At 54.5% G+C, this 24,323-nt stretch overlaps 1 protein-coding gene across 4 annotated transcripts; it reads right to left on the bottom strand.

Moving 5' to 3' along the window:
- Positions 1 to 6,746: 6,746 nt before the first annotated feature.
- SPACA6 (sperm acrosome associated 6) lies at positions 6,747 to 23,329 on the bottom strand. Of its 4 annotated transcripts, none has more exons than XM_030821194.1 (9): positions 23,135 to 23,329; positions 17,966 to 18,043; positions 10,868 to 10,936; positions 9,946 to 9,969; positions 9,508 to 9,585; positions 9,269 to 9,378; positions 8,414 to 8,570; positions 8,120 to 8,330; positions 6,747 to 6,849 (listed from the first exon to the last, which is right to left on the bottom strand). In XM_030821194.1, the coding sequence occupies exons 1-9, from the start codon at positions 23,223 to 23,225 to the stop codon at positions 6,816 to 6,818; spliced, it is 852 nt and encodes a 283-aa protein (XP_030677054.1). In that variant the 5' UTR covers positions 23,226 to 23,329; the 3' UTR covers positions 6,747 to 6,815. The 4 variants fall into 4 exon arrangements, with proteins under 4 accessions (XP_030677054.1, XP_004089435.2, XP_030677051.1 ...); XM_004089387.3 differs by lacking the exon at positions 23,135 to 23,329 and adding an exon at positions 18,990 to 19,203; XM_030821191.1 differs by having other exon boundaries at positions 9,269 to 9,585; positions 23,135 to 23,311.
- Between the last annotated feature and the right edge of the window lie 994 nt (positions 23,330 to 24,323).

The raw sequence follows: 24,323 nt of genomic DNA, 5'->3' as shown, positions 1-24,323 counted from the left end.
CACCATAATCTAATTTTAGAACATTTTCATCACCCCACAAAAGGAACCCCATATTCATTGGCAGCTCACTTCTCCTTTCTCACCCCTTTATCCCCCTAAGACCTGGGAGGCTGCTCATCTGCTTTCTCTTTATAGATTTACCTATTCTGGCTATTTCATATCAATGCAATCCTGCAGTATGTGCTTTTTTTGTGACTTCTTTCATTTAGCATATCAAGGTTCATCCATGTTGTTGCATGTATCACTGATTCATTCCTTTTTATGGCCAAATGATATTCCACAGTATGGCTATATTGCATTGTGTTTATGTATTTATCAGTTGATGGACATTTGGGATGTCTCCACCCCTTGGCTGTATGAGTGATGCCACTATGAACATTCGTGTGCAAGTTTTGGTGTGGGCCCAGCTTTTTAATTTTCTTGGGTATATACTTAGAAATTGAATTGCTGGGTCCTATGTTAATTCTATGTTTAATTTTTTTGAGGAACTGCTAGACTGTTTTGCACAGGGACTGTACCATTTTACATTCCCACCAGCAATGTATGAGGGTCCTAATTTCTCTACACCCTTGCTACATTTTGTATTACCCGACTTTTTGATTACAGCCTTCCTCGCAGGTGTGAAGTGGCATTTCATTGTGGTTTTGATTTGCCCTTCCCTAATGACTAATGATGTTGACTTCCATTAACTCGTAAACCCAAGCCAATCAGATGGTCATGCTTTCCCCTAGTTCTCCATAGAAACTGCCCTTGTCAAGTTCATCAATGATATCCACGTTGCTAAAACCAATAGCCAATTCTCAGCCCTATTTCATGATTTGGCTGTGTCTGACACAGTTGGTCACTCCTCCTTGAAACGCTTTCTTTACTTGACTTCCTTTTATTGTTTTTTGAGACGGGGTCTTGCTCTGTCGCCCAGGCTGGAGTTCAGTGGTGTGAACTCAGCTCACTGCAACCTCTGCCTCCCAGGTTCAAGCAATTCTCCTGCCTCAGCCTCCCAAGTAGCTGGGATTACAGGCATGTGCCACCACACCCAGCTGATTTTTGCATTTTTAATAGAGACGGGGTTTCACCATGTTGGCCAGGCTGGTCTCCAAATCGTGACCTCAAGTGATCCACCAGCCTCGGCTTCCCAAAGTGCTGGGATTACAGGTGTGAGCCACCAAGCATAGCTACTTGGCTTTCAGAAAGCCACAGTTACCTTGCTTTCCTCCACCTTGTTTTCTTTCCTGGATCCTCTCATCCTCGTCTCTTACCCATCTATACCCATTACCCTTGTGCCTCCGGTGTTATGGCTCTGAATACTTCATTCATGCTCCATGTATGGAGACGGGACTCCCAAACAGATCTTCAGACCAGACCTCGCCCTTAAATTCCAGGCTTGTATATCCAACTGCCTCCAAGACATTTCCACTTGGATGCCTAATAGGCATCTCAAACCAGACTCCTAATATCTTCTCGCCTTCCTCCCTGCTAATCCCCGTGAAACCTGCTCCTCCATCAGTCTATCTCAGTAAACAGAACTTCATCCTCCCAGCTGCTCAGGCCAAAAAATGCTAGAGCTGTAACTGTCCATAACTAGCCACTACCACATGGAAGTCTAAAACATTTTTTTCCCATTCATGCATTCTTTGATTCATCAGTCACCAAAACATTCACCAAGTACCTATTGAATGCCACACACTCTGCCAAGTCTGCAAGTATAGAAACAATTAAGAAGCTTGCCTTCAAGGAGCTCTTAGTCAAGTAAACAAAGAGTTAAGAGTGATCCACAGGTAAGAATACTCACATAGGCCTCTATGATTCTGTTGTCATAGAGCAGAACTATGTAATGTTAAAGTAATTAAAGCTACCTGAGTTGATTTTTTCTTATTTTTATTTTTTTTGACACCGTTTCTTGCCTGAAGAGCTACCTAAGATTATGGATTCAGTTCCTCAGTTGCACAGGTCACCTTTCACGTGCTTCACGGCCACCTGTGGCTGGTGCTGCTCTACTGGACGGTGCAGATCTAGAATATTTCCAACATGGCAGAGGGTTCGACTGGACAGTGCCACTGTAGTTACTCTTGGCCTCTCTCCTCCTCTCATCCAACGTTCTGAACCATCAGCAAATCCCACTGATTCTACCTTCAAGACATATCTAGAGCCACTGCTCCTCACGACCTTGTTCCCCAGGGCTGCATCTCGTCCCTGGATTACTGCAGCACCTCACAGCGATGCCTGCTTCCACCTTGCCCCAGTCTCTTAGCCATACAGTAGCCATGGAAATCAAATCATGACCTGCTCTTGCTTGGCTCAAAAGCCACCCATGACACTCATCTTTTCTTTCTTTTTTCTTTTTCTTTCTTTCTTTTTTCTTTTTTTTTTTGTGACAGGGTCTCGCTCTGTAGCCCAGGCTGGACTGCAGTGGTGCAGTCATGGCTCACGTCATCTCTTTTTTTTTTTTTTCTGAGATGCAGTTTCACTCTTTTTGCCCAGGTTGGAGTGCAATGGGGCGATCTCGGCTCACTGCAACCTCCGCCTCCCGGGTTCAAGCGATTCTCCTGCCTCAGCCTCCAAAGTAGCTGGGATTATAGGCGCCTGCTACCACGCCTGGCTAATTTTTTATTTTTAGGAGAGACAGGGTTTCACCACGTTGGCCAGGCTGGTCTTGAACTCCTGACCTCATGTGATCCGCTTGCCACGGCTTCCCAAAGTGCTGGAATTACAGGCACAAGCCACTGCACCTTGCCCTTTTTTTTTTCTGAGTCAGGGTCTCACTCTGTAGCCCAGGTTGGACTGCAGTGATGTAATCATGGCTCACTGCAGCCTTGACCTCTCAAGCTCAAGCCTTGGTTCCCCCAAAGTGCTGGGATTACAGGTGTGAGCCACCACGCCCAGCCGACCCTCATCTCTTACAGAGGTGAGTCTAGACTTTACAGCAGCCAGCGGCACCATCTGGTCCCCATGGTCTCTGACTTCACTGTGTATTCACTTCCTAAGGCCTTGTTCCAGTTACACTGGCCTCCTGGATGTCCTCCTGGCTGTCCTCCCACGTGCCTGGCACTCCTGCCTCAGGGCTTTTCCCTTTTTAAATTTTTGCCTGGAACAGTCTTTTTTTCCTTTTTTAGACAGAGTCTCACTCTGTTGCCCAGGCCGGAGTGCAATGGCACAATCTCAGCTCACTGCAACTTCCACCTCCCGGGTTCAAGCAATTCTCGTGCTTCAGCCTCCTGAGTAGCTGGGATTACAGGCATGTGCTACCATGCCAGGCTAATTTTTGTATTTTTGGTAGAGACAGGGTTTCACCATGTTGGCCAGGCTGGTCTCGAACTCCTGACCTCAGGTAATCCACCCGTCTCGGCCTCCCAAAGTGTTGGGATTACAGGCATGAGTCATCTCGCCTGGCCACCTGGAACACTCTTCACACAAATATCCATAATGGCTCATGCCGTCATCCCCTTCAAGTTTTTATTCAAACGTCACTTTCTCAGTGAGGGTTTCTCCAAAGATCCTACTGCTACTTCCCCTGGCCCCATATTCCATTTCTCTGCTTATCTTCTCCATCACACATATTACCATATTTCGTATTTTACTTTGTTTTCTTATTGTCTGTGACATAGTAAGAAATACACACTTGGCGTCTGTCCCTGGTTTCTGACAGTCTTAAACCCTTGTACTTTCTGGAATGATGTGGGCAACAGAAGCGTCTTACATAGAGCTCCTAATCCCTTGAATTTCCTGGGTGATAACAGCATCGTTTGTTCTACTCAAGTGACTCTTGGTGGTCTCCTGGCTGAGCGCTGGTCACCAGCAAGACTAGGCTATGATTAGGAGCTTGGAGCTTTCGGCCTCACCCGCCCCCGCTCCAGTCCTTGGGGAGGGAAAAAGGGGTGGAGACTGAGTTAATAAGTGATCACGGCTACATGATGCAGCCTCCAGAACAATCCCTGAACTATGGGGTTTGCAGAGCTTCCAGGCTGGTGAATGCATCCACACACTGATAGGCTGCTGCATCCCAACTCACATGGAGACAGAAACTTCTGCACTTGGGACCCTTCTGGAGCTCACCCTATCTACCTCTTCATCTGGCTATTAACCTATTTCCTTCACACTCTCCTTTATAATAAACCAGTAAATATGTTTCCTTGAGTTATTCAAGCTATTCTAGCAAATTACTGAGCTGGGGGCTGCAGGTTGCAGGAGTCCCCGACTTGCGACTGGTATCTGAAGTGGGGGCAGTCTTGTGGGCCTGAGCTCTTAAAACCTGTGTAGTGCGACGCTAACTCTGGGTTGTTGATTTTAGAACTGAATGAATTATAGGACACTCAACTGGCGTCCCAGAGAGTTGGAGAACTGGTTGGTATGGGGGCAGTAGGTAGAATCCCATACATGTAGTGTCAGAAATGTTGGGAGTAGAGAAACAGTTTTCTGGCCGGGCACAGTGGCTCACGCCTATAATCTCAGCACTCTGGGAGGCTGAGGCAGGCAATCACTTGAGGTCAGGAGTTTGAGACCAGCCTGGCCAACATGGCGAAACCCCATCTCTACTAAAAATACAAAAATTAGCCGGGCATGGTGGCACACACCTTTGTAGTCCCAGCTACTTGGGACGCTGAGGCACGAGAATTGCTTGAACCTAGGAGGCGAAGGCTGCAGTAAACCAAGATTTTGCCACTGCACTCCAGGACTCCATCTCAAACAAAAAAAAAAGAGAGAGAGAGAGAGAGAAACGGTTTTCTTTTACTGTCCACTAGAATGTAAATTCCATGTGAGTACTATACAAACTTTTTGTCTCTTCTGATTTCTTCATTGGGATCTCTACAGTGCCTTGAAAATACATGACAAAATAGTAAGCACTCAATAAATATTTGCTGAATGAACAAATCAACAAAGGGAAATAGACCAGTGAACAAGAATGAGTACGTGCTCAAAAGGAGCTTCCCTTTCAGGTAGGAAAGGCAAAACCAAATGAAAAAATGAGTTCATGGCTGGGCGCGGTGGCTCACGCCTGTAATCCTAGCACTTTGGGAGGCTGAGGCAGGTGGATCACCTGAGGTCAGGAGCTTGAGATCAGCCTGGCCAAAATGGCGAAACCCTGTCTCTTCTAAAAATACAAAATGAGCCAGGTGTGGTGGCGCATGCCTGTGATCCCAGCTACTCAGGAGGCTGAGGCAGCAGAATCGCTTGAACCCGGGAGGTGGAGGTTGCAGTTAGCCGACATCGCGCCATTGCACTCCAGCCTGGGCAACAAGAGCGAAACTCAAAAAAAAAAAAAAAAAAAAAAGAGTTAACATTAGGTCCAGATTAGCTCAGTGAACAAGGTGAAATTGGGCAATGTCAAACAGGGAGAGAGGGGTAGTTAAAGAAGGAGACATTTGATCTGGGATCTGTGCAATGAGAGAGAGGTGGGTTTGTGATGTTCAGAGGAAAGTCATTTCAAGTATGAAGCACAGCAAAGGCCTGGAAATGGGACTGAGACTTGCATGTTTCAGGGACCAAATAAGGAGGCCACTGGGGCTGGAAAGCAGCAAGGGGCCTGAGGGAGAGGTAGAGTCAGTAAAGTCAATACAGTGCCAGCCTTGCAGACTTGTCAAGGGGATTAACGGGGTTAATAGATGTAATGGCTACTCAGGGGAAATCATAATACAGTTAACTAGACAAAAAAAAGGAGAAAATATTATTCTAGGCAGGAAACAATGTGAATCAAGACCCTAGAGAGGGCAAGAACTATCATGATGAATGCGAGGAAGGCGGAAAGGCCTCAGAAAAACCGCAGGGTGGCAAGATCAAGGAGGAAAGGGGTACGGGACAAGGCTGCTGGTGAGATCAGCAAAGGCCAGACCTGTGGAACCTCTGAGGCTTTGACAAGGAATTGGATTTTGTCTCAATGGCAACAGGGAGCCACTAAAGGATTCTGGGCAGAGGAGTAACCCAATCTGACACACTTTAAAACCTAAGTCCTTGGCCAGGCTCGGTGGCTCACGCCTGTAACCCCAGCACTTTGGGAGGCCGAGGCGGGTGGATCACTTGAGGTCAGGAGTTCGAGAACAGCCTGGCCACCTGGTGAAACCCTGTCTATACTAAAAATACAAAAATTAGCTGGGTGTGGTGGTGCATGCCTGTAATCCCAGCTACTTGGGAGGCTGAGGCAGAAGAATCGCTTGAACCAGGGAGGCAGAGGTTGCACTGAGCTGACACCATACCACTGCACTGCAGCCTGGGCCTTGGAGTGAGATCCTGTCCCGAAAAAAATAAAATAAAATAAAACAAGTCCTGCTAGTATGTAGAGAATGGGCTACAGTGGAGAGAGGCCAAGGAGAGGCGGGGGGCTGCTCCAGTGATCCAGACATGAGGTGGGGGTGACTGGGACCACAGAGAAGGCGTCTTCACGAGATATTTAGGAGTTAAAAAGTCTGAGAGCTGGAAATGAAAATGAATTGGAAGTGGAGGAGAAGTTAGATTCCAAGTTAGATTGAACTGCTAGGTGGATGGTGGATGGCTTCCTGGTAGGAGGAAAGCCTTGGGGAGGAACAGCCTCTGAGGGCAACAAGGAGGACTCTATTTGAGGGTGCCTTCTGCAGGTGGGAATGTCAAGGAGACAGTCAGTAACCTGAGGGGGGTATCTGGGTTCCCACCTAACTTGCACTGGGATAGCTCTGCCTATCACTGTCATTATGCGGGCCATATTCATGTGGGCACGTGTGGGCTTGCTGCACCTCCTCCTATCTGAGTTAGTAGTGACCACCTTCAGAGACGAAACAATCTAGAGTTGAAATATATTCTTTATTTTCAGGATGGAAATAGGATACGGAAGTAGGAAAGAGATACCTTTGTTAGTTGCCACTGCAGTACCATCGAAAGAACATCCTGGGGAAACAAAGAGGTATGTGTGTTACAGGAGGGGTTGGTGACTAGAAACCTAGGTCCCGGAGGCCTGGACACCAGGGTCGAAAAGGTGGACAGGGCCTGGACTCCTGGTTCTGAGGGAGGGGGGGTGGGAGCCCAGACTCCTAGGTCTGAGGGAGGAGGGGGCAGGGGGCCTAGACTCTTGGGTCTGAGGGAGGAGGGGCTGGAGCCTGGGCTTCTGGGTCTGAAGGAAGAGAAACTTGGGGGTCTGGACTCTTGGATCTGAGGGAGGAGGGGCTGGGGACCTGGACTCCTGGGTCTGAGGGAGGAGGGGGCCTGGGGGCCTGAACTCTGGGGTCTGAGGGAGGAGGGGCCAGGGGCCTGGATGGAAACCTGGGTCTGAGGAAGGAGAGGGCTGGGGGCCTGGACTCCTGGGTCTGAGGGAGGAGGGGCTGGGGGCCTGGATGGAAACCTGGGTCTGAGGGAGGAGGGGACTGGGGGCCTGGACTCCTGGGTCTTAGGGAGGAGGGTCTGGGGGCCTGGATGGAAACCTGGGTCTGAGGGAGGAGGGGACTGGGGGCCTGGACTCCTGGGTCTTAGGGAGGAGGGGCTGGGGGCTTGGATTTCTGGGTCTGCGGGTGGAAGGACTGGGGACCTGGACTCCTGGGTCTGAGGGAGGAGGGGCCAGGGGCCTGGATGGAAATCTGGGTCTGAGGGAAGAAGGGGCTGGGGTCCTGGACCCCTGGGTCTGAGGGATGAGGGGCTAGCGGCATGGATTTCTGGGTCTGCGGGTAGAAGGACTGGGGGCCTGGACTCCTGGAACTGAGGGAGGAAGGGCTGGTGTCCTGGACTCTTGGGTCTGAAGGAGCAGGGGCTGGGGCCTGGGCTTCTGGGTCTCAGGGAGGAGGAACCTGGGGGCCTAGACTCTTGGATCTGAGGGAAGCGGGGCTGAGGCCGTGGACTCCTGGGTCTGCAGGAGGAGGGGCTGGGGGCCTGGACTCTTGGATCTTCGGGAGGAGCGGACTGGGGACTTGGACTCCTGGGTCTGAAGGAGGGTCTGAGGGAGAAGGGGCTGGGGGCCTGGACTTTTAGATCTAAGGGAGGAGGGGGCTGGGGACTTGGATTTCTGGGCTGAGTAAAGAGGGGCTGGGACCTGGACTCGTGCGTCTGAGAGAGCAGGGATTGAAAGCCTGACCTCCTGGGTTGGAGGTTGCTGGGAACCCAGACTTCTCGGTGGGATCTGAGACAGCGGGGAGCTAGATGCTGGGGCTCCGGGGTCCCGAGGACTCACCACGCCAACACTGTCGCACTCGCTGATGCGAGGGCCCCGAGGGCTGCAAGCAGGAACAGGTTGCTGGGCGTCAGAGCCTCGGGCCTGGCCAGCAGCTCGCCCAGGCTGGGCCTCCAGGGCTCGATCAGCTCGGCGTCCCGCGGCGCCCAGCGCAGCACTTCCCGGAACGAGGTCTGCAACTCTGTCTCCGCCCGCGGGGGCGGGCCCGTCACTGCGGGGGCGCGCACGTCAGCCAGGCACGCGCCCCACCCCTCTCCCCGCCCCGCTAACTCGCGCCGCCGCGCCCCGCCCCACCGTTAAGAAAGAAGTAGAGCCGGGCCAGGGGGCGCTGATCTTGCTTGATCACGCAGGAGAACGTCCCGCGGTGCGTGAGCTGCGCCGGCCGGATCCGCGCCAGGTATCCTTCGGCCTGCGGCATATCTCGGAAATAGGACAAGTCCTGGGTCCGGAGCTGCGGGACACGCGGGCTTAAACTCCTCAACTCCGGCTTGCCACTGAGTAACCTACAAGCCCCGCCCCCGAGCCAGACCACGCCTCCTGGAGTCCTGGCCCTGAGCCTTGAGCCCGCCCCCGAGCCTTCTCGCTCCCCTGCCCTAAACGCACCCCTTCCCCTCACTCCTTAAACCCTTACGCATAACCTACCCCTAGAATCTGTTTTTATTTATGTATGTGATTATTTTTTTTTTCTTCCAGACAGGGTCTCGTTCTGGCGCCCAGGCTGCAGTGCAGTGGCGCGATCATAGCTCACTGCAGCCTCGAACTCCTGGACTTAGGCAGTCTTCCCGCTCAGCCTCCCCAGTGGCTGGGACTATAGGCGTGCACCATCACGCCCGGCTATTTTTAAAATTTTTTGGTAGAGGAGGGGTCTTAGTATGTTGCCGCGGCCGGTCTCAAACTCCTGGGCTCAAGCCATCCTCCCGCCTTGGTCTCCAAAAGCGCTGGGATTACAGGCGTGAGCCATCGCCCCAGGTCCTTGGTCCTGCATTCTGATCTTCGAGCTCTCCCCTAAATCCCGCGACCCTCCTCTTGCTGATGCTTGTGTCTGGACGGAGCTTCCCGGAGTCCCGTCCCCGCAAGCTGACTCCCCAGCCTCTAGTGAAGGCTAACTCGCCCGTCTAAACCCTGCGCGCCGGCCCCGCCCCGACTCACACCTCCTCCTGCGAACTTCCAGGAATAGGTGATCTCCTCCTTTGGCAGCTGGAAGTTCACGATGCAAGAAAACATAGCCTGGTCGCCCCGAGTCACTGTCACATCCTTAACTGGAGACGGAGCAGGGTTCACTCGCTGGGCCCCGCCCACGTCTGGCCTCGCCACCAGCTCATGACCCTCGGTGCTCTGGTCCCGTTTCTCAGGTTGGTCTCCTGCACCCCGAGGCCCCGCCCCCTCACCTGGGCAGTCCAGCGGGAGGTCGCAGACCCTGGAGTAGCACCCGCTGCAGAGGAAACGCCGGGCGAACTCCTGGAGACCTGTGGAGCGGGAACGCTGGGTCCAGGCGCCACCTGCCCTCCCAAGCCCGGGGCCCGTTTGAGATGCATGCAGCTTCCCGGGGTCCATCGGCCAGGTGGCATCTTGACCCCGCCCTCCCTGCTGTCCTAGGCCGACTCTCACTCCTCTCCGCCCTCTGGGATTCCTATTGGTTTGCTTCGGCTCTCACACCCACCTCCTGAGGATTGAGTGCAATACCTGGTTTACTTCCTTTTCTCCAGGGCTCTTACAGGCCTCCTAAGGATTTGAAGCCCACCCGATTTCCCCCACTTGATGTCGTAGGTTTCGGCCACGACCGCCTCCCTTACCCCGCAATTCCAAATTTTAAATGAAGTCCTTACCGCAGGGAGGGATGCAAGCCTGGGCTGTAGAGGAAAAGGAAACATCACTACCTTAAAGTCGTAGGAAGAACCCTGCCTGATGCTCCCCTACCTGATGTTACAAGGCCCGACGCACTGCTCCGGGGGGGGGCGGGGCCAAGCTTCGTCATAACATGGGGGCGGGGTCAAGCCGGCTGGGTTCCACCTTGGGGCGGGGCCAAGCCTGAGCATTCCACTAGGAGGTCAGGCCAAGGCCTGCTGCCAGCCTTCTACTTGGGGTTTAGAGGGAAACACACTGGTTTGCTGTAGGCCCTGATGGGGATGGGCAATCCAGGTGTATTCCACCGAGGCGGGGCTAGATCCTGAGCGATCCTTGCAGGAGACCGGGGCTAAGGTGGTGGCCCAGTTAGAGAAGTGGCCAGGCTAGTAGTAGTCCCTGAAAGGGGCTCAGTTGGAGACGAAACCTTTCATCGAAGGGGCGTGGCCCGATCAAAAATGGTCCACGCGGGGAAAGAGTCGTTCCTCAAGGTCTGAGGCTCAGAGATGGGGCCAGAGGATTTTAAGGGGAGTGGATGGGGGTCTCAGAAGTGGGTTTTGTTTTGAGACAGAGTCTTGCTCTGTCACCCAGGCTGGAGTGCAGTGGCAGGATCTCCGGTCACTGCAACCCCGCCTCCAGGGTTCAAGCAATTTTCCTGCCTTAGCCTTCTGAGTAGATGAGATTACAGGCATGCGTTACCATGCCCAGCTAATTTTAGTATCTTCAGTAGATATGGGTATCACCATGTTGGTCAGACTGGTTTTGAACTCCTGACCTCAAGTGATCTGCCCGCCTCAGCCTTCCAAAGTGCTGGGATTACAGGCGTGAGCCACCGTCCCCGGCCAAAAGTGGGGTTTTCTAATTGTGTGTGTGTGTCAGGGGAAGGAGAGATGGAGTGTATTTTACCTTCTTTAAGCTGTGTAATGACCTTCTTCATTTTCTCCGCAGCATCAGGGAAGGCAACCTCAAAGGATCCTGGAGAGTGGAGGGGAGGACGGCCTGTGTAGTAAAGCCCTTCCCCCTAGGGCTTGGTCCTTGGTCCTGCATTCTGATCTAGCCTGGCTAGGGCTAAGCTGGCCCTAGCTCACAGGACGTGCTGTCATGGTATCTGCCCTTCCCTGGCCCCTCTTCACCCCTCTCTGATTATCATATTCTCTGCTCCTCTTCTCATCTCCCGCCCTCTGTAGTTGAAGGCTAACAAGTCCCTAAGTCTCCTTTCTCCTGCCTCCTGAATCTCTCCAGGATGGAAGCCCTCCTGGACATCACCTGCATGTAGCTTGTTGTGGGGAGAAGGGGAGGATAAAGATCAAATTCCTCACCAAGGCCTATTAGGTCTTAACATGGTTTGGCCTAGTTCCCCCTCCCTCCCTGTCCCATCCCTACTGCCCACCTTTCATTTCCTTTATTTTATTTTATTGAGACAGTGTCTCACTGTCACCCAGGCTGGAGTGCAGTGGTGCGATCTCAGCTCACCGCAACCTCTGCCTCCTGGGTTCAAGTGATTCTCCTGCCCTAGCCTCCCGAGTAGCAGGGACTGCAGGTGTGCACCACCACACCTGGCTAATTTTTGTGTTTTTAGTAGACACGGGGTTTCACCATGTTGACCAGGCTGGTCTCGAACTCCTGACCTCAAACGATCCACCCACCTCAGCCTCCCAAAGTGCTGGGGTCACAGGCATGAGCCACTGTGCCTGGCCTCATTTTCTTTAATATGAAAACAACCACATTCCCTAGCACCTCAGGGCCTTTGCACATGCTGGCTTGTTTTTAGCACATTTTTCCTTCTCCTAATCATCCTTCCACCACCACAAATCTAACCAAGTTCCCTGTTTTTGTCTCTCATCGCAATCATTTCATTCCTAGCTCTCATCCGTCTGCAATTACATATATTTATATATAGATGATGACCATTTATGTCTGTCTCATAAGTAAATAAACAAGTTCTTCTGTGGCGCTGTCTCCTCTGAATCCTGGAGGGCCCTCAGTCTTAGAAGTGCTCAGTAAGTATTTGTACAATGAATTCCAGGATCCAACTTGAACTGGAGACCCCAACTGGTGGCCTGTGACCCAAATCCATCCCTGGGATGTGTTATATTTGGCCTGGAAAGTGTTTAAAAGAAAATGAACCAGTTGCCAACATATAAAATTTGGAATGTCACATAAAATGTTTGGCATCTCTTTTTTACGAAGTTGGAAGAGCTGTAACACAGAGATCACATTTCCATAAGGCAGCGATTAACTGGAGATGTGTAGCAGTCACTTCCTTGAAATGGGGCACACACCGGCCACTTCTCCGTAGTCCTCAGCCTCTATTCACTTCTATATTTACCCATCTTTTACTCTTTTATGTTCTTTGTCTTTGTAGGTGTTTTTGTTTTGTTTTGAGATAGAGTTTCGCTCTGTTGCCCAGGCTGGGGTACAGTGGTGTGATCTTGGCTCACTGCAACTTCCACCTCCCAGGTTCAAGCGATTCTCCTGCCCCAGCCTCCCCAGTAGCGAGGATTACAGGCACCCACCACCATGCCTGGCTAATTTTTGTATTTTTAGTAGAGATGGGGTTTCACCATGTTGGCCAGGCTGGTCTCAAACTCCTCACCTCAGGTGATCCGCCTGCTACGGCCTCCCAAAGTGCTGGGATTACAGTGTGGGCCACCATGCCTGGCCTTGTGTTTTGACCACTGCAATGGCCTCCAAACTATGGGTTTGTGGCTTGTTCCAGTGGAATAAGAATAGACAGCTGACTTGATCTCGTGGTGGTTTGTGGAAATCAGAAATGTGGCAGGGTTTTATGGGCTAAATCGTGCCTGCCCCCCACCGCAACCAAATTCGTATGTTGAAGTCCTAACTCCCAGTACCTCAGAATGTGACTGTACTTGGTTTTTAAAGAGGTGATTAAGTTAAAATGAGGTCATTAGGGTGGGCTGTAATGCAGTATGATTGGTGTCCTTATGAGAAGAGGAAATTAGGACACAGAGTTGCACACAGGGACATATGAAGAAAGCATCTACAAGCCAAAGAGAGAGGCGTGAGAAGAAACTAACCCTGCTGACACCAAAACCTTGATCTCAGACTTCTGGAAGGCAGAAACTTCTGTTGTTCGAGTCACCCAGTCTACAGTACTTTGTTACAGTGGTCCTAGCAAACCAATACACAGGAATTGTCCACTGCCTCCAAATACCTATATATCTATAATCTATATCCACAGAACACAGGTAAAAGGCTTCATCTCACAGCCTTCCTTGCAGTTGTGGTCACATGACCAAGTTGTAGCCATAGGATGTAAATGGATGTGTTGTGTGAGTCACAGGAGGTGGCCTTAAAAGGGAGGTGGTACCCGCACCTGGAATCACAGCTACTCGGGAGGCTGAGGTGACAGGATCACTTGAGGCCAGGAGTTCGAGACAAGCCTGGGCAACATATCAAGACACCATCTCTAAACACATTTTTCTAAATCAGCCAGGTGTGATGGCGTGCCTGTAGTCTTAGCTACTCACGAAGCTGAAGTGGGAGGATGGTTGAGCCCAGGAGTTCGAGGCTGTAGTGAGCTATGATTGCACCACTACCCTCCACCCAGCCTGGGCAATAGAGCAAGACTCTGTCTCTAAAAAAACAAAGACAGAGAAGATGGTGCCATCTTATTGTTTCCCTCATCCATCCCGCTGCCTGAAAATTTGTTTTGATGGTTGGAGCTCTAGCAGCCACACAGGACCATGAGGACAAGGGCTACTCCCTGGGATACTAAGTCTTGAAGGAGCTTGGATCCCCAAGAAATGGAGGTGCCATACTAGCCTTAAGTGCCTACCTCAAGACTTACTTTATATAGGAGAAATAAACTTCCTACGGGCTTAAGCCATTGCAGGGATAGGGGAAAGTGTCCTCTGTGATTAAAGCCATACAAAAAAAGGGAGGGAACTGAGGATACTGGCAAGACAGTGGCTGAAACGACGATCATTGGATATACACTTGGAGAGAGGAAGCACTGATGCCGAGAAGTGGGTTCCAAATGAGGACCTAGTGGTCTCTCCTTGGCCACAGAGCAGGAGTGTGGTCTCAAGATGGCAGGATGATCAGGAGCATGTGGTCAGACTGGGGTGCACAAATGAGAGGCCGGGATGTTGGAAGAGTCATCCAAAGAATTTCTATGGCCAAATCAAATGACTCATGGGCAGGGTGAGCATGGGATATACCAAGTAAGCCATGGTGGCGGGGGTGGGGCTTATAACCCACCGGGGGAGTATAAGTGGGGTGAAATGTTCCCAACAGACCAAGCGGCCTGGGTTATAGCAAGCAGGCCATAAAGCAGCATGGGTAGGTGTTGTAAAGTCTCCCCTAGAGGAGTTGCATATCGTCAGGAGCTCTGACCCTGGTTCAGATCATCTGGGTCTGAGCCCTGGTGCTTCTGTCTTTAGCACTCCTGTCTCAGATCTGAGTATCAGTCACAAGCCCTCCTCCCCATGCGACCTTGGCCAAGTGACTTCACCTTCCTGATCCTCAGTTTCCTCATTCATCAAATGAGGATGATAGCAGTGTCTGTATCACAGGATTAGCAGGAGGATGAGACGCCATACGACCATGAAAGCATCCTCAACCCCACTCTTTCATGGCATCGTTTAATGATTGTATGAGATGGTGTCACTAAGTGTGTAGAATGGCTCCTAGCATCTAGTGAGTGTTAGAGAAGGCTGGCAAACTTAGGATTGCCATCTCGAAGTTTGAGATGGGGAAACGGAGGCATGGGGAGATTACAGAAGTGGTCCAAAGTCACAGGGCTACATTTGACCCTGGTGGTCAGGCTCCAGAGCCTCCACACCTAATTGCTGCATACGTAATCTCCACACCTAATACTGCAACCAGTCTGTACCAGGTCATCTACTCCATGGTTTATATATACATATATACAAATAAGATCACCTGGGATCACCAAGAGGCAGTCAGCCTGCGTCACCTCCTCCATCTCTCTGCTGCTCCCTCTGGAGGAGATGCAAAAGTCATCCTTGATTCTTCCCGTTGCCCTCACCCACCTACATCTGGTCCAGTCTATCTCCAAATATATCCTGGCCCTACTGTTCTTGTCCAGAAGAGCCCCAGCGTTCCCATCTGATAAGCGGGGCTATAAAACCCAGCCTCACAGGGCCGGTAGAGGATATCCTTTAGGAAGATACTTAATATGAATGACTCTGTGTATGGCAAACACAGCCTTTCACATGCATGGGCAGGCCTGGCACACGGTCAAATCCTTATGCCCACCTCACTCTGCTCAGACCTCATCTGGGCCCCCCGGACCACTCTGACTGGTCCAAGCCACTATGGGCCGGCTTCTCACTGGAAGTTTTCCTGCCTTTGTCCAGGCCCCATACAGCTGCCAGAGAGATCTTGTTAAATCCCAGGTCAGATCCTGTCTCTCTGTGTAAAGTCCTCCAATAGCTCCCCCATTTCAAGAGCGAAAAACAAAAGTCATTCCAAGGGCCTACAACAGTGATTCTCAAAGAGTGTTCCCGGAGCAGCAGCAGCAGCATTCCCTGGGATCTTGACAGAAACGTCCATTTCTGGGCCCTACCTTGGACCTTCTGGTGAGAGGCGGTGAAGCCCGGAAATCTGCATTTTAAATAAGCACCCAGGGGATTCTGATGTATGCTGGGGCTTGAGAACCCCCTGTCTATGAGGATCTACAGGAGGTGGCCCCTTGCTATCTCTCTGATTTCACCTTCACTCCAGCCCCACGGGCCCCAGGGTCTTGCACTGGCTATTCCCTGTGGCCTGAAAATCTCTTTCCTCAGATTATCTGCATGGCTGTCGCTGTCGCTGTCACCTTGTTCAGGTCTTTGCTCAACTGGACCCTGTCATTTCCACCTGCCCTGACCAACCTATTTAAAATTATCACCCAGCCAGGCACGGTAGTTCATGCCTGTAATCCCAGCACTTTGGGAGGCTGAGGTGGGAAGATCACTTGAGCCCAGGAGTTCAAGACCAACCCATGCAACATAGCAAGACACCATCGTTACAAACTATTTAAAAAATTAGCCAAAGATGGTGGCGCACACCTATAGTCCCAGCTACTTGGGAGGCTGAGGCAGGAAGATCGCTTGAGCCCAGGAGTTTGAAGCTGTAGTGAGCTATAATCATGCCACTGCACTCCAGCTTGGGTGACAAAGTGAGACCCTATCTCAAAAAAACAAAAAAAAAACAAAAAAAAAAACCAAAAAAAACTATCACCCCTTTCTCTTCCCCTTCTGTTTTCCTCCACAGCAGGGATCACCAACTGACATGCTAAGATACTAAGATATTTTATCGATTATGTTTATTGCCTGTCTCCCCAGACTCCACCCCAATATAAGCAACCCCAGGGCAGGTGGTTCGCAGTTTTGGTCACAGCTGTGTTCCCAGGGTTGTTCCCGGCACATTCAGTAAATATCATTGAACGTATTGCACCAGCTTCTCCCGGCCTCCAGACTCTCCCTCTGGTCCATCTTTGACACGACAACTCTGTACCTGGGTATTTAGCTGCCTCCTAAACGTCGCTGGGACCCCTCAAAGTCACTACATTCTAACCCAGCTCATCATCTGCCCCTGGCTCTTTCTCTCAGGCTCCTTCTTTCAGTGATGACCCACCGCTCAACAGGCACGGGGCAGGACCTGTCTCCGATGCTGTTCTCTACGCTTCCCGAAACAGCCCAGCAGACCGAACTCTCTGGCCCTGGCCCTTCTTCTCCACCTTCACAGCCCCAGCCCCCACTCGGGCCTCCGCTCTGGCCTGGACCCTCACCCAGCCCCTTCTCTCTCCCCTCCAAGTTTGTCCCACATGCGGCCCCACAGAAGGCTTCCACTCCCAGATCCAAAGGTTCCTGATCTTTTCAAAAGCTTCTGTGACAAGGCCACCTACGTGGGGGAGAAAGGGCATTTCTTGGAATCCTGCACCGCCCCCTTCCGCCGCCATGGAGAGCTTTAGGGCCTCAGGTTTCCCTTTAGGGTGGAGAGTGGGGGAACCACAGCTGAGGCCTTCTCCAGGCTGGCCCTGGATGCCCCCTGGGTGGATGGGAACCTTCTCTCTTCTGGGATCGTTGACAAGACGCTTGGAGGGCAAAACAGGAAGCAAAAGGAGCGACTGTGGGTGTGGGAATAAGCCCTGAGCTCCTGGACCTAAGAGGAAGCCGGTTTATTCTACAGCACAGGGCTCTGTAACTCCTGCAACTCCGAGCCTCCACAGTTCCAGGTGCCCCATGGCACCTCATGGGGATCATGGCCATGGTGACCAGGCATGATTACTGCCCATGCTGCCCATCGGCCACGCGTGGCCCCCAGCCCTCAGGTCTCTTCACATGGCCACACACCTCAAGGCTGTCACATGTGCCTGTCTCACCAGGACAGTCACACCTCGTCTCTCTTCACTGCTGTCACCTGAGCGATCCACTCTGCTGTTCCTGTTTTCCTGCCCTCTAATTGCCTCACACCTCAAAAATGTGGATTCACTTTATAAGGAATCTGTGTGTGAGTGTGTGTCTCTGAGTGTGTCTGTGTGCGAGTGTGTGTGTGTATGTGTTCTATCCTAGAGGAAGTTGCCTTCCCTAAGATCAGGCTCATCAGGCAGCCCCAACACCTGCACTGAGCTCTGTGGCCATCCTAGGAGGCAAGAAGATTGTCCCACTTTACAGATGGGTAAGTTGAGGTCAGGAGAGGGGCAGTGACCCACCCAGAACTTCATAGCCAGTAGAGTGTGAGCCACGCAGCCATGGCAGAACCTATGCCTACCCGACCCCATCTGGACTTCCAGCTCTAGGCAATTTCTGCAGTGTCCCTTCCCCCTCACCAGCTTCAGCCCCTGGCTCTTAGAGCTGCCTTTGACCTTCGTTTGGACAAGCAGCTGAGCTCAATGGCTTCCCAGCTTTCACCTCCCAAATCACTGCCCAACTTTAGGGGCCTCCTTCCTCTGCCCCGGGCCCTCCCACATACCCATCTCTTGGGGGCTCCAAGTCCACATCTCCCATCTCCCCCTCCCCACACACTCACCCTGTGCAGCAGCCAGCTCCTGCAGGGCGTGGGTCATCTGGGTGAAGGTGTCATGCAGGTGGCTTCTCTCATCATAGTCTGGCGGTGAGGGAGGGAGCAGGGGCTGGGGGAGGCAGCTCCCCGCAACACCATGTCCCTAATGGGAACATTCTGTCTCTCAGTCTCTGCCCTCTCAAGTCTGTACCCTCCCCTCTCTGACTCTCAGCCCCACAGTCACTATTTTTCCTGAGTCCCTCCCAAGTCTCTATCCTCACCTCCCTGTGAGTCTCCATCCTCCCTGAGTCTCTGTCCCCGACCAGTCTCTATCCTGCTTCCCCTAGTCTCTGCCTCATCTCTATCCTCCCCTCTCTGGGTTTCCATCCTCTTTGAGTCTCCATCTTCCCCCCTCTGAGTCACCATCCTCCCTCTCTGAGTCTCCTCCCCTCTCTGAGTCTCCATCCTCCCCTCTCTGGGTCTCTATTCCCTCTCCAGTCTCCATCCTCTCCTGACTCTCCACCCTCCCCTCTCTATGAGTCTCCATCCTACTGACTCTCCATCCTCCCCTGAGTGTCCATCCTCCCCTCTCTGGGTCTCTGTTCCCTCTCCAGTCTCTATCCTCTCCTGTCTGACTCTCCATCCTCCCCTCTCTGAATATCCATCCTCCCCTCTCTCTGAGTCTCCATCCTCCTGACTCTCCATCCTCCCGAGTGGCCATCTTCCCCTGAGTCTCCATCCTCCCCTGAGTCGCCATCCTCCCCTCACTCTGAGTCTCCATCTTCCCCTCTCTCTGAGTCTCCATCCTCCCCTCACTCTGAGTCTCCATCTTCCCCTCTCTGACTCTCCATCCTGCCCTCTCTGAGTCTTTGCCCTGCTGTCTTCCCCTGCCTGTGTCTCTCTGTCCCTAAGTCTCTGTTGTTCTCATGGTCTTTGAGCCTTTCTCCTCTGACTATTTCTCTCTGTCTGTCCCTCAGCCTGACCCTCTGGGCCTCTCCGGCCCTCCCTCTGCACCTTCCCCAGGACACTGATGAAGTGTGGATGGTCTCACTGATTTCGGTGTCAGAGAGGCCCTGGAAGGCGGCCGTGAAGGCCTCCTCACACTCTTCGAGCTTGGGGCTCCGCATCCCAACAAACATCTGGCAGATGCGGAGGCGCTCAGAGTAGGTTGTGAAGCAGAGGAGACAGGCCCAGGCGGGCACCCTGAAGACAGCTAGGGCCAGCAGGGCAGACGGGACGGCACTGGCCAGGGCCAGCAGGGCCATCGTGTGGGTCTCAAAGCTAGTAACCTTTATGAAGTCACCACAGGGCGGGGGAAGGGCCAGTGGTCTGGGGTCAGAGGTCAGGTTTCAGTTGGTGGTCAAATGTCATGCTCTGGAGGAAGGGTAGGAGGAGTCAGGGGTCAGAGGTCAGGCCAGCAATTCCCCAGGTGTGTGGTTGTGCCAGACGCCAGGCTCCCAAGAACCTCACCTGTGACCCTGGATGTCCTCACAGGTTAAAGGGTCTCAGGGACCTAGAGACTGGCAACATGGTGTGCGGTGGCCCGGTAGGCCCTGGGGTGGGGGTCAGAGATGGAGATGGGCACAGAGACATTCTATTCTGAGAGCCAGAGACAGAAAGACCAAAAACGACAGAAATAGAGACACAGAGAGATATCGGAGGGGCAGAGACCTAGAAAGCCAGAATAAGAGGGAGTCAGAGGATCCACTGTGAAAGAGACACAGAAGCCACAGAGACACAGCAGAGATGGAGAGACAGACAGGGAAGTAAAACAGACTTCAGGGGAAGGAGGGGATGCAGGGACAAGGATAGAAAAGAGCCCAGCTCCTCCTCCCAGGGTCCCTGGGGCAGCCCAGTGGGGCTAAGGGTCCCCGAGTGGGGCTGGGGGTCCCCGCCGGGCCCCGTCCCGTGCAGGGCGCAGCCTGGGGAAAGCTAGGAGGCCGTATAGTGATCTCCTTGGGTGTCTTCCTCAACTATACAACCTCCTACCTCAGCCCGGGGGGCGCGGCAGGTGGACAGACCCGACAGACAGACAGACAGGGACCAGGAGGACCAGGGATGGGGGGGAGGGCCGGGGAGGCCCCAGCCGCGATGGTGAGCCCCCGACACGGACCCACAGACACGAGCTTGTGTGCGGCGAAGGCCCCGCAAGGTCGGTTCTACGGGTGGGTGCCAGGACCCAGGAGTCCGGGCCCCCGGCCCCTCCTCCCCAAGGAACCCAGGAGTCCAGGCCCTCAGTCCCTTCCTCATCAGGGACCCTGGAGTCAAGGCCCTCATCCCCCTCCTCCCTAAAGAACCCAGAAGTCTAGGCCCTTCCTCACCAGAGACCCAGGAATCCAGGCCCCTGGCCCTTTTCTCCGCAAATGTTCCTGGAATCCAAGGACTCAGCCCCTTCCTCCCTCAGACTCATGAGTCCAGATCCAAAGCCCCCTTCTCCCCAGAGACCCAGGAGTCCCCGCCCCCAGCCCCTCCTCCCTCAGGCCAGGCATGCCTCCTGGGGAAGGCATGGCCTGATAGAAAACCTGGCTTCCTGGGTGCCGGCTGGGAGGGAAACTCAACTGTCTTGGAATTTGGCCCTTTGAGCACACCTGCTTCCTACCTACCCTCCTGTCAGTCTGCAGAGACTCCATGCCCAGGGCTAAGGAGGCCAGGAGCTAGCCAACCATCAAAGCCTCCCTAGGTGCTTTCTTTCCTCTCTCCTCCCTTCTTTGGGTCATTTACAACTGTGACAGCCACAATCCCTCAGCGCTGACGCCCATACCAGGCCCTGAGCACCAGTCCTCTCCCTGACACCTCCCAGTCCAGAGAGCGAGGTGCCCTCAGCATTCCCATTTGGCAGGTGAGGGAGCTGAGCCTCAGAGAGGGGAAGAGGCTCCCAAAGTCTGCCCAGCCCCCATCTCTGTCCTCCCTCTTGAATCAAGGAGGTGTCCCTAGCCTTGTCCAGCTTCTGGACCCCGGGACCCAGCACCCACCCTCCCCACCCCTGGGCTCAGAGCCCCTCCAGCTGGGGTCTCTCCCGTGCCCAGCCCCTCCTCCTGGACTGTCTGGTTCTCGCTGCCCCTGCTTCAGGCGCACCTTCCCGTTCCTTTCTCGCAGTCCAGGTCTCTCTGGCCCTGCCTTTATCTCTTTCTCCCTCTTTCTTTCCACCTTCCCTGGTTCCCAGCCTCCTCCCGCATCAGGACATCCCTCCCTGGCTCTGCGCTGGCCTCTCTCTCTCTCTCCTCTCCCTGCTCCCGTTTTCTTCCCTCTCTCCCCCTCTTTCTCCTTCTTTTCCTCTACCTTCTGTCTCTCACCCTCTCTTTCTCCCCCTTCCCCCTCTTTGTCTCTCTCATTCTCTCTGGCCCTCTCTGTCTCTCTCTCCTCTCTTTCTCACCCTTCTCCACCCCCTTTTTTCGGATGTCTTTCCTCACTTCCTCTCCCTCCGCCCCTTCCCTCTCTCCATCCCTCACCTCCGTCTCCTGCTCTCTCTCAGTCTCTGTCTCCCTTTCTCTCCCTCTCTCTCTCCTTCCCTCCCTCTTAGGTCTCTCTCTTTCCTCCCCTCCCCCTTCTCTCTTTGGGTATCCCTCCCTTCTCTCTCTCTCTTTTCTCCTTCCCTCTCTCCCTCCCCCTCGCAGCTCGAGCCAGGTCTGGAGCTGGGGGTGGGGTGGGGGTGGTTTGAGAAGGGGCCCAGGGCTGGGGTAGCGACCTGCTGAGGAGGGGGAGGAGAGGCGGGAAAGGGGCGGAGAAGGAAAGGGGGAGGCGGGGGCCGGAGACAGGTCTACGGTCCCAGCTCTCTTCCCCCTTCCCTCCTTCCCAACCTCCCAGACCCTCAGGCGGGGGCGAGAGTCAGGCCAAGGTGGGGAGGAAGGGGAAGGGAGGAGGCTGCCCCCGCCCCCACCGCCCCCCCACACCAACCTGGCCCGGAGCCCAGGCCTGGGTTCCCAGCATGCCCCGGGGCTGCCTGGGGCCTGAGGAGGAGGGTGAGGGGAGAGGGGAAGCCGAGAATCTCAAAGATTCCCGGGACCTAAGCATCTCCCCCACCCGCCAACCAGTGTCTCCTTGGGGAAACTGAGGCGGAGAGAGAAGGGTCAGGACTTGTTCAAGGTCACTGGACAAGGCGTTGGTGGAAACGCGAACTCCCTGGGCCCATAGGCCGGCTTTGGGGAAGGGGTAGGCTCTGGACTTCCCCCAGGCCTAGGTCCCCCTCCCCCTCTCTGCGGACCCTGGGGAGCCCCCAAGGGTCAGAGAGCAGACCCAAACAGTCTGGCACCATGGCAACCAGCTGGTCCCGCCCCCTTAACCTCTGTAGGGCTGGACTCCAGCTGGGGCTAAAGAGGAGGTGGGGACTCCTGGGTTCCGGAGGAGGAGGGGCCTGGGGATCCCCAGAACTGCAGGCTTCCAAGGGAGAAAGATGCCAGAGCCTGGACGCTTGGGTTCTAGAGGAACAGAGGGTTGGGGGCCGCGCTCCTTGGGAAGAGGGGCTGAGGTTCTGAACTCTGGGGTTTTTAAGGGGTTAGGGGCTGGAGTGTGGATTCCCTGATCTGAGAGAACAGACTGGGGGCTGAGACTCCTGGATTCTGGAAAAAAGGGGGCTGGGGGCTCGGATTTTGGAATGGGTGGGGGACTGGGTGGTGTACTCCCAGGTCTGAGGGAGGAGGAGGCTGAGACCTGGAATCCCGGGTCCCCGAGGGAGCAAGGATGCTGGGCCTCTCCTCCTCCAGACATCCCCTGCCCCCGCCGCTGACCCTGGCCTGTCTGGCAGCCCAGACAACCTCCCCCTCCTCCTTGGCCCCCTCCCACTGGCACGGCTCACCCTTGACCCCTCAAAGCCCCGCAGCCCCATCCCTGCCCCTCCCCCTCCCCTCCAGCCAGACGTTAACCCTTCCGCTGCCGCAGCCCCTCCAAAGCGTCTTCCTCCACCTCCTCCGAGGGTTCGGGCAGCTCGCCCCTAGTCTCCTCCAGCCACGATCCTACCAGCCCCAGCCCCCATCTCTGTCCTCCCTCTTGAATCCAGGAGGTGTCTCCAACCTTCCCCAGCTTCTGGACCCCGGGATCCAGGTCCCAGCCCCCTCCTTCAAGGATTCAGGAGTCTGGGCTCCCAGCCACCCCCCCTAACTCCTCCTCCAAGAACCCAGAAATCTAGGCCCCCGGGTGCTCCTCCCTCAGGGACCCAGGATCCGGGCTCCAGCCCCCCAACCTCCCTTTTCGCAGACTCACGGCTCCCGCGGCTCCCGCGTCGCAGGGAAGGGGTCTCCTCCGCCGCCCCGGGCCCGCAGGCCGGGCCCCACCGCCGCCGAGCGCTCTCCATCCTCTCCCCGCCTTCGCCGCACAGCGGCCTCTCCCCTTCCTCCCGCCGTCCCCGCCATCCTCCTTCCCTTCTCCCCGACTCCCTCCGGCCGGCGCCTCCTCCCCGGCTCTGCGGCCCGGGGCTCCCCCTCCCCGGACCCCGCCGGCGGCGCGGCCGTCGGACCAGCCCCCTCCCCAGGAGGCCCCCCGCCTCGGCCCCTCCCCACCACCCAGCCCAGTCCGGCCTGGCTTCCCCCCTGCCCCGGAGCTGGCCCCGGTCCAGGGGAAAAAATTCCATCCAGCCCCAGGGAGGAGGAGCGGGGCGGAGGAGGGAGCGGGAGGGGGAGGCCGGGCCAGGGGAGCCTGACGCAGAGGAGGGAAGGGACAAAAGAGGCCGGGAGGCGGCGGCGGCCGGCGCTCCCGCCTCGCCCGCCCTCCTCCCTCGGCCAGTCTCGCTCCTCCCCGGCTTTCCCTAGCTCCCCTCCGCCTCTCCGCCCTGTCCTGTCCCTCGCTGGCCTCCCTCCCTCTTCTCTCCTGCGCCTCCTCCTCGCTCTGTGCGTGCTCTCTCGCTCCCTCTCTCCCTCCCTTCTCTCTCTCTCTCTCTCTCTCTCTCTTTCCCTCCTCCTCTCTGCTCCTGTCATTCTTGGTTGCTTTTGCTGCCTCTCTCTGTCTATTTCCGTCTGTCCTCCCTTCTGTCTCTGCACATCTGTCCTTCCTTTCGCCCTCTCCCTGTCTCCATCCTCTTTCTCTGCCTGTGGGGCTTCTGTGTCTCCCCTTTATTCTTCCCTTATCTCTGTTTCTCTCCCTCCCTCCCTGTCTCTGTGTCTCTGTTCTTCCTCTCTCTCGCTTTCTCCTCCCCTCTCTCCCCGAACCAGTCAGGGTCTGCCGGTCTCTCTCTCCCCCTTCCTGCTCTCCCAGCTTCGCCCCCACCAGCTTTGGTATCTCCATCCCCCCACCCCCACCCACTGGGGACTCAAAGGTGAATCAGACCCGAATCTGCCCTTGCAGATGGAGCTCACAGTCTGATGGAAGAGACAGAGCCAGCCGCAGACAGTCCCAATCCCGGGTGATCTGGGTATGACATAGGGAGAGGCCAGAGACTGTGAGAGCCCAGGGCGGG

Source organism: Nomascus leucogenys, chromosome 10 (assembly GCF_006542625.1).
Source record: "Nomascus leucogenys isolate Asia chromosome 10, Asia_NLE_v1, whole genome shotgun sequence".
NCBI classification, from domain to species: Eukaryota; Metazoa; Chordata; class Mammalia; order Primates; family Hylobatidae; genus Nomascus; species Nomascus leucogenys.
Note: the sequence above shows the minus strand (reverse complement) of the source record. Positions and strands in the feature narration are given on the sequence as shown.